The following is a 12308-nucleotide window of genomic DNA, read 5'->3' as shown; positions in this document are numbered from 1 at the left end:
GCAGCTGAACGGAACCCTGATCCCACTCTGGTGCCCTCGCCATATACGATCAGTTCTCCCCCACTTGGGGTGCGAACTACCACCCGCTGCCCCCACAATCTATCATAGCACCGAACCGACAAATCCAATCCATCCCTATAATCACGCACATCTCCCCCATGAGAATCGGTATCAAGTCTATCGGAAAGGACACTCCGAAAATCTCCAACTCACATCCTAGGTAGACCGAAGAAGCAGAAATCTTGTGTTCGTTGGCGATGGAGACTCGCAATGGACACTCTAGCTCGCCTACTGGCGTACTGAACTCCCTACTGAAAGTCTGAGATACAAACGACCGACTCGCCCCCAAGTCAAATAACATCAATGCGGCTAAGGAGTTTACTAAAAATGTACCTAATCACAAGTACAACAGATAAGCATACAACAGATATAACAAATGAGAGTAAGGATAGAAACATACCAGCAACCACATCTGGTGCTGCCCTGGCCTCCTCGGCTGTAAGCTGGAAGGCACGACCCTGAGCCTTCGGAGGCTCTGCCCTGACTGGTCTCCCATCCATGATCCTCAAAGTAGTCGGTACTGGAGCCTACACCGGCTTGGCGGCTAGTAGAGGACACTGGGCCTTCATATGGCCCACCTGCTCACAATGATAGCAAAGCTTGACTCCGGAAGTCGGAGTCGGCTTCCTGCAATCCCTGGCCAGATGGACTTGCTTGCCACATTGGTGACACCCACTCCCTGCTCGGAACGTCCCTGAATGAGCCTTCCCGCACTTCCCACAAGTGCAACCTGGCTGTCCCCCAGTCCTGGTATCAGCGGTCTAGGGCCGCTTCGGTGCCAGCTGCGACTGTGCCGGGGCCTGTCGCTGCTCCCTCAACTGCAGCTCAAGCTCTAACTCACGCCGCCTAGCGGCCTCCTGTAACTCCAGTAGAGTATCGCATCTCTGAGTGGCAACAAACTGACAGATGTCAGTCTTGAGCATGATCAGATAGCGTGTCATCTGAGCCTGCTCCGAGGCAAACTCCGGGCAAAACATCGCCCTCTCAGTAAACATACGGGTGATTTCTGTCACCGTCTCAGTACCCTGTCTCATCTCCAAAAACTCATGGGATAACCGCTAACGCTCGACCCTCGGAATGTAGCGAGCACGGAACATGTCCCTGAACTGCTCCCAAGTAACAGCAGTTCTCTGGTCATCCGTATAAGACCTTGTCATCAATCTCCACCAGTCCTTTGCCCCCGACCTCAGCAAGTTCAGGGCACATCTGACCTTCTGGTCAGTAGGACATGGACATGTTAAGAAACACCCCTCCACATCCGACAGCCATCTCATGGCTACAATGGTATCCTGAGTACCATCAAAAGTCAGGGGCTTCGTGTTGTCGAAGTCCCGATACTGAAAAATTCGCCCCGCTCCCCCTCCTGCCGCTTTTACAGCCGCAATGGCTGCAGCGGCATCTGTCTCAGTGAGGGATGCATATCTGTCATCAAAGTACTCCATCATAGCAGACTTGATAGTCCCGAACAACTCCGGAATCTGACCCCGGACAATCTCGACCACCTCCTCGCGGATGATCTCCCTGACCCGATCCTCTGTCAACACTGGCTCCTCCTGGCCGATAATCTCAGGTGCTGCTGGGGCCTCCTGATCACCCTGTCCTGATCCTGATCCGGATCCTGTCACAAAATGCCTTGTAACCACCATATTGAAAATATAACAGGAAGATATCAGCAAATCCGCATAAATAACCGGGAAACAACTCCCGACTAAACCCTAGGGGTTGTGACTTCCTTGCTACGCGTATGGGTCCTGTGCTTTCAGTAGTATGGGCCCCTACTACCTTCCACACCTACCCATATTTGTCTCAAGTATCACCACAACACCCTAACACTATACATACATTTGGTGGTCGCTCAACCTCACTCCTAGAGGAAGGCTAACTGTCTCATAACTGACCTACCGGTCTCGCACAACCCACCCATCCATGAAACTTCCACCAACCCTGCAGCACTAGTGTATGCTAGTCATACATAACGCTGGACCCTATAGACTTTCGAATATCCAATCCTACCCTAAGCTCCCAATCAAACAAGAACAGAACATAAGGCCAAATCAAACATTCTCAGGCTATAAGATCTTAATTATGTATAATCGTGATGCATACACTAAGCAACTACAATAATGATGTCAATCTCATATAAAGGAAACCCTAGGCTAGCAGGCATCATGTAATCAGACAATTCTATCATGCAATTCCTGAAGATCCATAGCCTAACACTAGCATGTTTTTCTAACATATCACATAATAAAATAACTGTATGGTATTTTGGGGTCTACTTACTGGCTCCGGCTGATCGTACACTCTGCATCCTCTGTTACTTAATTTGAAAACCCTTTGAAAATCATTTTGAAAACCTTTTCCTTGATTTGAGACTGCTGTCACACGAGTGTTCCTCCAATTCACTCAAACCAAGGCTCTGATACCAACTTGTAACACCCATAAAATTTAAGCCAATTTAAAACTTTTTAAACAATCCAAAAACCATTAGTTATTACAAAACTTTTTTTCAAAATGTATCACATCAGAGTATCCCAGAAACAAAGTCATAAAAAGTGAGGAGCTGTACGATCACGCATTCGCCTTGCCGCGATCCCCTGATGTACCTGAAACAATAAACTGAAACTGCATGCCCGAAAGCTTAGTGAGTTCCCCCAAAATACCCATACCCGCACCAATACACATAAAATCATAAACAACATACTATGGGTCCAGTCAACCATCGGGTTAGAATACCCCAGGCCCTCAACCATCCGGTTGTAATGCCAACATACTATGGGTCCAATCATCCTCGGGATGGAATACCCCAGGCCCACAACCAATAGGTTGGAATGCCCACATACTATGAGTCCAGTCATCCTCGGGATGGAATACTCACGACCAACAACCAACAAGTTGGAATGCCCAGGTCTATTGGCTTTCACACAAAGCAAATAAGCCTCAACCGCCAAACAAACATGTGCACATATAACAGATAATCACATAACATTCTATAGACAATACTTGATCTAACGGATCATACTACATAACACATAAAACCATCCTATCTACCAGGATGCCGATCTAACAGATCATACCACATATCATATAATATTATCCTACCCTCTAGGATACCGATCTAACAGATCATACCACATATCATATAATATTATCCTACCATCTAGGATACTGATCTAACAGATCATGCTAGCATAACATAACCAGATAATAATCCAAAGGTCCGACCTTGGTGCCTTAGACCCTTGAGTATAGTGAGGAAAACTCACCTCGCAAGTAGTGCTGAAATACTGTAATTCTCTGACTGTTGTCTCACCGGGAATCCCGAACTGTCACATAATAATAGATACTAGGTTAATACCCAACATTACTCCCTTGACTAAGTGTCCTCATAACTCATTAAGTCCATTCCCATTTTGTTGGCCAAAGTCCCTCACCAAGCCCTCGACTTGGAGGTCCATATACATAAGTCTACTATTGGCCCAATTTACTAAATTGGGCCCAACCTCCTTATTGGGCCTAACCCTATGATCCACTACCACTAACTGGCCCAACACATCTTGTTTACTAAGTCCAGCAAAGGCCCAAATCCATTTAGTCCATAAACAGTCCTAAACTCGAAGCCCATTTGTCAATGGCCCAACAGAGGACGTACGCGGGTCGTAGTCCTCTGGTACGCTGGGCGTACTTGTTCTGATGTTGACCACCATCGGGGTGGTTGACCCGGTACGCTGGGCGTACTGGATTTACGCTGGGCGTACGTAGCGTTTTGCCAAATTCTTATTAAGTGCTTAATGGCTTAAGCACTTAAGCCCAAACTTCAGATCCAGTGACTAAATGTGCCTAGGACCCATAAAGTCACGAACTTTATCACTTTGGACGTCCATAAAGTTCTAAATACTTGGTATTAATCCATTAAGACCTTATTTTTCTTGCATGGGACACCTATAGCTAATGGGACCTTATTTTTATCACTCAAGGTCCCTTCAAGAGCCTGGAAGGACAACTCTTTTCGTCCACAACACAGCCTGCACCAATTTATGGCTTTTGGGACAAGAAATGCTTCTAATAAAGTAAAATGATGAGATCTAAGCATATATGCATAAAGTTTGGAACTTTATACCTTCTGGAGCTTCTTGAGCACAAACTAACTTCAGATCTACAAACTTGATCTTCTTCTCCAACACTTTGATGAAATACCTTCCTCTGCGAAGTTCAGGATGTTACAGGTTACTTATGGACAATTAGAAGTATGACATTATTTAGGAAGGACCATAGTGACACATTTTGGATTAAGATGATTCTTGTTTAAAATTGATGGTCATATGGGAATATGGAAATGTTTCCATATTGGGAGATGTTTGCAAAATCTACATGTGACTTGGAAACTTTAATGCAAGAGAAGTGTTCAAGGAGTGTATCTTGAATTTGAGACTTCATAACCATGAAATTGTTTCTAATATAAAGTTCTAGTGGAACATTCTATAATGTCGAAGGCTCAGTCTCTGTGACTTAAGAATCTTTACATCAAATAAAGACAATACATGTAAAGATGAAATTCCACGATATCTTAGATAATGATAAGAATTTGGAATCATGAATTGAGCATCATTAGAATAATGTCCAGTTAATCTATTCACAATGGAAGTACCATCGAGAGGCATAGTATGCATGTTTATAACATGACATGAATGATATTATCTAATTAAAGTGGTTATTTGATTACTCGAAACATTATACAATGAATAAATTCGTAATTTCTTATGGTGATTAAATAATAGGGACTTATTTATATTCAGTGGGTATGATGTCATAGTTAATTAATTTATTATTGTGTTTCACTTTGCATGTTTTACTTCCCTAAGAAATTTTATTATTATTCAAAATTCCATAGTAGTTCATACTTTTGGAAGTAAGTAGTGAATTAAGATTGTTATGAATTGATTGTAGATTGTCGATTGAGGTTAAAACATTGCAATTGTAATTGCTACAATATCATGAGTACTTTGAAAATAGAGATTTTAAGTATTGGATAAACTCACGCTTAGATATTACTTCATGGGTTCAATCACAAGTAATTATAAGATGATAATATCTTCTATTCTTAAAGCAGAGATTTATAGTTCATAATTTACAGATCAGTTGTGCATTGGATTTCTCAAACGCATCTCGTAACCGAATGTTATAAATGGTTATTCCATGCATGATTTGATGTGTAAATTGTATGACTATATAGTCAAAGTAATATGTTTCCCTTAGGGTTCTTGATGTTCATAGTTTATTGCTATCAATTAGAGAAAACATAGATCCTTATAGGTTGCATGTGAACTTAAATGTTAAGATTTTCCGCTTTACATGTTTTTTGATAACCTATAAAACCCATCAAATGATAGGTTTCTCCACCTTCAAAAGAAGACTATGAATGAGACCAACCGCCAATAATCTTCTTGTCTCCATATCACTTTCATGGTCCAAGTCTATCAATCCAACCAAGTCTGTATGTCGTGCATTGGCACCATACACCAGACGTACATCAAGTGTTCCCTTCCAGTATTGCAAGATCTACTTGAACACTTCCCAATGAGCTTTTCCCCGATTGTCTCGAACCGCTAAAGAAGTACCAACACGTTTGGACTGATCACGATAGAATGAATGCAATACTTTGTAATTGTAGTGAGAAATGTATAACCATCATACCATTTTATCACTCCGAATCTCCATCCTTGTTATCTTCTTTTCAGCTCCTAAATCGTTCATCACAAACTCATTCTCCACAAGCTTAATTAAGTTGACTTTCCCCACATCAGCATCACCAGACACTTCTTTCATGGGTTGTTCAATGGGATTCCTCACTTATATGTTGTTCCATGTCTCCATGTTGTTCCTCATTTATCACAAAACCATGTGGGGTTTCTGTTTCAAACTCCACCTCCTTGCTAGCACCCCGATCGTTCCTCGTAACACTTGTACCACATCCTCTCTGGTTACACATAGCACATTCAAAGGTCACATCTCGGCTCTAGTTTACCATCATTCACACGAGCGTAAGCAGGGAATCCAAACACTCATAAACCAGAATTCTCAGAGGATTTCCCAGACCACACCTGTTGAGGAGTCTTACAATCAATTGTAATTGATGGAGATCTATTTACCATACAACAAACAGTGTTGACTGCTTCCGCCTAGAATTGCTCCGATAAATCAACAAATAATCGCATGCCCTGAGCATGCTCCACCATTATTTGGTTTATATGTCCTACCACTCTGTGTTGCTATGGTGTTATCCATATAATGCGATGCTTTAATATATCTTCTGTTTTGGAGAAGTTTTCAAACAAAGCCTTGCAGAATTCCAACCCATTTTATGTTCTGAGTGACCGGAAATGGTTCCCAATCTGTTTCTCAACTATCGTCTTCCACTCCTTGAACCGCCTAAACACTTCATCTTCGTCCTTTGTCTTTAGAAAGTACACCCATGTCTTTCTTGAGTAATCATCGGTAAAAGTCACAAAGTATTGACCTCCACCATGAGACTTCACAGGAGAGGGACCCTCGTACATCCTTCTACAAATTACGAGAGAAATCACCTTTTTATCTAGATCGATGGCTTGGATACAATCTACATCAGCTTGACTAAAACTGTAAGTACGAAAAGAATAAATGAGGGAAACTTGTTTAAAAAGAAACGGGGAAATATATAATATATAATACCTTCCTAATTCTAAATGTGTTGCTACTCGGTGACTAAAATATGTTGCAATTTTGTTGTTGGACCAGCACTGGAATCGACGTCAAGGAAGAAAGTAAATAAATGCATGTATGTATGTTAAAGATCAAAACTATGGATAAGATATATGACTTAGGTTGGACATGAGTTGTTCGTAATATAGCATAGTGACATAGTCTAGAGTCATTTTGGGTGGGTTTATATAAATAAAGATTATTATTTTGTTTTCATTCACAAATCACAAAATGGAACATTTGTTTACCCCCAAAGACTTGAATAGATTCATACCACTTGTGAATAATCTTGAAAATGATCCCATGTGAGGAGGAGCAGGACCAAGAACTTCTTCTGGTGCATCCCATCACCATCAATGTCCTTCTTTTCCTGCCTATAAATCAAGGGTTCCTATGCATCATATTCATTTACCCTAACCTTTGATATTTCTCCAGGCTTGTTGTCAAACAGTCCTTTAAAACATGCTTTCTTTTCTACTTCATGTTCTTCATAATTCATATTATTAAAAAACTACTTTAGATGAACGGACTCAATATTTTACATATAAAACAAATAAATAAATATATGACATGTTTGGTTTGCTTTAGTTTAAGAAGAGTCGCCTTTGCGTTGACTTCTGATAACTTGTCTGCAGTCATCATATAGTTTTAAGCATCAAATAATAAGTGTGTTTTTAATGTTATTCATTTACATTTACTATGCTACTAATTTAATGAAATTGAAAATAACAAAAACTCACTCTGTTAAAATCTCTTCTTGCTTTTCAAAACCGCTTGTCTCCATGTATGCCATTCCTCGACAATAAAGTTCCTTCACGTGGACATAACTTGTATCCAATACTTGCACATACATTATTTATTAATATATCACCAATAAAACAATCTCTTTTTATTTATTTAATTAAAAGAAGGAGATTTAAGTACCTTGAAGTCGATCATATAAAACATTGAACTCTGCTTCAGTAAATAACAAAAATCCAATGAGTTTTTTCAAGAAATAAACTGGGTAAGTGCAAAAAAAAAATAGTATACAAAAGCAATTCAGAACTGCCCACTTCATATGTCCTTTCCCAACAAATATTTGGCCCGAAAGGACCAGGTCACCTTGGTTCAAGCATTTCATCGAGTAGTTGGGACGCATACCAAAACTCCCTTATTAGTAAAGGGTAGGATGAGGTGAAGCCCTCTCACCATCTATTTTCGGTTTAATACCCCCGACTAAAACAGAAAATCTTCAATCAAGTCATTAAATTCAGACCTAGATTTCTCATAGACGGTTAATCATACAAACTTGATCTGAGTATCATATAGTAGTTATATGAACAGTAACAAAAATTTATCTTCAATTGGAAAAGAAAACGAACATGAATGAAAGAAGATTGTTGAGTAGGAAATAAATAGATTTTACTACCTGCTAGTTAGAGACCTTGATCGTAGAATATTTCAGGAGTTATTTATGCTGACCACCTGCGCAGTCTGGTTCGCCGTTAACCGACAACCCAACCTCAATCTTCTTCTCCCACCGATCACGTAAGACAAAGGAGAAGATGGAAGATAAGCGTCCAGCTGGTGGGAATGTGACTTATCCAATAATAGTTATCAAACCAAAATTAAACAAAACGAACCTGCACAGGAAATCGACGATCAATTTTGGAAGACGACAACGGGTTTCAAAGTTGAAAACTGAAGTTGATTAGAATACGATCAGAGACCATGATAGGTAGCATTTAGCCCAATGAAACCCATGAATAGCTCTTATGGCGGTGCACTAAACGTGCATGGGTAATGGTGAATCGATCAGTCGAAGATCTGGAAGAAGCGGAGAAGAACATGTGTAGCACTAGAGGGATGAGCCACGCCCAGTCGCCCACCACAGTAATTAAAAAATATATTATGTTGCCAAAACATAAAAAATTGAAATTAAGGGGAAAAAGTGAAAGATCTAAAAAGTGTTGTGGTGAATGTCCAAAAGGCAAAAAATTAATATATACAATTGTCAATCCTTTAAAATATTGGGACAAAAATGTCAAGATTGAAATGTTACTATTCGTAAGGGTTACATGCATTAATATATATATATATATATATATATATATATATATATATATATATATATATATATATATATATATATATATATATATATTATTATTTATTTTCTAAAAAAATATGTATAAAAAATTTCTTACCTTCCTTTCAAAATTTTCCTTCTTATTTGATCTTGATTATATATATATATATATATATATATATATATATATATATATATATATATATATATATATATATATATATATATATATGGAAAAGTTCAATAAAGAACAATTATTCATAAAGAAACAAAGAACCAATCGAAAGTGTCGAAATTTAAAACAATCAACATATTAGGTTATTGTATTCTAACTAGTTATTGTGTGGATGTAGAAATGATTGTGGGTCAATCATTTTACTTATCTTAAGAAAGTGATTAATACATATTATTGAATTAAATATAAATGAAAAATATCATCTAAATTAATTACAAAAGTATTTTAGTAAATTAATATAGATTTAATAAAGGAAAATTGCATATTTTAAAGGATCATAGATTCTATTAGTTTTAAAAATCCGATTTTACGAATTATAATTCTTTTAATTCGGATATTCTGACAGAATATGTTTATGAGTATATTCAAAAATAAAAATATTCTTGAACCATAAATAATAAAAATATTCTTGAACCTATTTCTTGATCATGACTTTAAAAACTTCTTGTAGAATAACAAATTCTTGAACCATCAATTGAAGAATAAAAACAAAAATTACATTAATTCTTATAGAATACAAGTAACAATTGCTAAAAATTACATTTATTGTTAAAGAATAAAACTAAAAAAACTTTCAAATCGGGAAAGAAAACATCAAAATCTAACAAAGACACTAATACATTCTAAAAGAATAATGTTGTTAAGAATCACTTTCAATTTTGTGGTCCGTTCTTCAAGCATCAACTTCTGTGAAAACAAAACCAAATTGTAGTTTAGAATCCAATAATGCATTAGCAAATGAAAAATAAAAAACCAAATTCCTTTGGAAAAATATGTGGACTTTTGAATTGCACCAAAACCAATAACCAAGAATTGTAGAACATGCATAAATCAGTGAGAAAATTGTTGGATTAATGTCTAAGTCCATAACTATATTTGGTATGTACTTGACCCGACCCGACATGGTCCATTTGGGTTGCACTTCACCGGCACAATTTATATGGATAGTCTTTTGAGAATAGTATATTTATGATTTATATTAATATATTATAAGTTCTAATATATTAATATGGAATCATATTATTTAATTAGTTTGATCAATAATTAATTTAGAATTAATTAAGTGATCAAAAAGAACTAATTAAATATGGACTCTTATATATATGGAATGGGCCAAGTTCATTTAGGTTGGGCTAAGCTTTCATGGATGGTCCATGGAGCTTTTAACCCATGGATCATATGTAAATGAAAGGTCATGGGTATTAGGGTTTACATGGATGTAACCCTAATCCTCCATAATATATAAAGGGGTCCTTGGCTCACAAAATTGGCACAAGTGTGTGAAAATAAGAGTGGGCCGATTTTAGTGTGCATACATACTCTCTCAAGTTCTTCCAAGGTGTTTTGGTGATTTGTGATTCCATTTGAGGCTTCCACACTATTGGGGCTAAGCTCTTAAAGCTTGAAGACATCAAGCTACATCAAAAGGTATGTCATCTAACTAGAACTTTGTAGTATAGGTGCTTCATAATATGCTAGTTAGGATGAAACCTTGGAATAGTTAATATTTGCATGTATAATAGAGAAAACAGAGATCCAAGGTTTATAGGGTTGCATGTACACCATAAGAGTGTTAGAATGCTCAAAACCTAACAGTGGTATCAGAGCCGATGGATTAGAAGTTGACGGAAGTGACGCTGTCGACAACTGTTGGATTAATGTCTAAGTCCATAACTATATTTGGTATGTACTTGACCCGACCCAACATGGTCCATTTGGGTTGCACTTCACCGGCACAATTTATATGGATAGTCTTTTGAGAATAGTATATTTATGATTTATATTAATATATTATAAGTTCTAATATATTAATATGGAATCATATTATTTAATTAGTATTGATCAATAATTAATTTAGAATTAATTAAGTGATCAAAAAAGAACTAATTAAATATGAAATCTTATATATATGGAATGGGCCAAGTTCATTTAGGTTGGGCTAAGCTTTCATGGATGGTCCATGGAGCTTTTAACCCATGGATCCTATATAAATAAAAGGTCATGGGTATTAGGGTTTACATGGATGTAACCCTAATCCTCCATAATATATAAAAGGGTCCTTGGCTCACAAAATTGGCACAAGTGTGTGAAAATAAGAGTGGGCCGATTTTAGTGTGCATACATATTCTCTCAAGTTCTTCCAAGGTGTTTTGGTGATTTGTGATTCCATTTGAGGCTTCCACACTATTGGGGCTAAGCTCTTAAAGCTTGAAGACATCAAGCTACATCAAAAGGTATGTCATCTAACTAGAACTTTGTAGTATAGGTGCTTCATAATATGCTAGTTAGGATGAAACCTTGGAATAGTTAATATTTGCATGTATAATAGAGAAAACAGAGATCCAAGGTTTATAGGGTTGCATGTACACCATAAGAGTGTTAGAATGCTCAAAACCTAACAACATTAACATACGGTGTTCTGGAATCACGAAGTTCGTCGTTGATGCAAATGTTTTATTTTCAAGTTGGAAAAAAAAGGGAAAAAAAAACATGACGTTTGTCAAATTTTAAGATAATTACTTGTTTTGTGAAAAACGAATTATTTGTAAAATTTGAATCATTTGTTATATGAGTTGAATTAGGTCAAATTTAGTAAAAGATAAAATGATATGATTATTTTATTAGTTTTAAAAGTTTGATCTAAATGTTTTAAGGAGTTACAAATTTTGTCATAAAATTTTGGAGCTCAAAAGTTTTTTTTAAAGTTGTGATCTTAAGAGTTTTTTGAAACCTCCATAAGTTATGGATATGAAAAGGTTTTTAAAAAAATTGATTCAAAGTTTTTTATGGAGTTACAAAACTTAGTCTTAATGTTTTAAAGAATTTCATAACTTGTTCTTAAGTTATGGAACATGAAAAGTTTCATCATAAAACAAGTATTTAACTCCATAAGTTATGGAATCCAAAAGTTTTCAAGAGTTACAAAACTTGCCCACAAGTTTTGGAATTTGGAAAAAGTTTTTTATGATAAAAAAAAGAATTGAATTCTAAAACTCTTGGGTTCATAACTTAAACAATTAATTAAATGGTTTTAATTTTAAATTTAATAATTGGAATTATGATGTTTTTATTGAATAATTCAATTAACTCTTATGGACTTTATTAATAGATAATTAAAGTGTTTAATTAAAAGAGAATTAATAATTCCATAATGACATGGTTTAAATTTAATTAAATTAAGAGTATAGTTTAATTAATAGATTA

General features: G+C 36.6%; 1 protein-coding gene across 15 annotated transcripts; it reads right to left on the bottom strand.

Moving 5' to 3' along the window:
- Positions 1-4235: 4235 nt before the first annotated feature.
- LOC145111550 (uncharacterized) lies at positions 4236-8645 on the bottom strand. 15 transcript variants are annotated; one of them, XR_013710305.1, is made up of 7 exons: positions 8511-8645; positions 8210-8423; positions 7723-7752; positions 7539-7638; positions 7073-7427; positions 6769-6836; positions 5241-6696 (listed from the first exon to the last, which is right to left on the bottom strand). XR_013710305.1 is itself a non-coding variant. In XM_079047819.1 (7 exons), exons 4-7 carry the CDS (start codon positions 7589-7591, stop codon positions 6420-6422), a joined length of 498 nt encoding a protein of 165 aa, XP_078903945.1. In that variant the 5' UTR covers positions 7592-7638; positions 7723-7755; positions 8210-8423; positions 8511-8645; the 3' UTR covers positions 5242-6419. The 15 variants fall into 15 exon arrangements, 7 of the variants coding, with proteins under 7 accessions (XP_078903945.1, XP_078903944.1, XP_078903943.1 ...); XM_079047819.1 differs by having other exon boundaries at positions 5242-6696; positions 7073-7172; positions 7723-7755; XM_079047818.1 differs by having other exon boundaries at positions 5242-6696; positions 7073-7172.
- Positions 8646-12308: the final 3663 nt, after the last annotated feature.

The sequence above is a fragment of the Lactuca virosa genome, chromosome 5 (assembly GCF_052849685.1).
Source record: "Lactuca virosa cultivar CGN04683 chromosome 5, Lactuca_virosa_CGN04683_v6, whole genome shotgun sequence".
NCBI lineage: Eukaryota > Viridiplantae > Streptophyta > Magnoliopsida > Asterales > Asteraceae > Lactuca > Lactuca virosa.
This window is presented reverse-complemented; position numbering and strand designations above follow the sequence as displayed.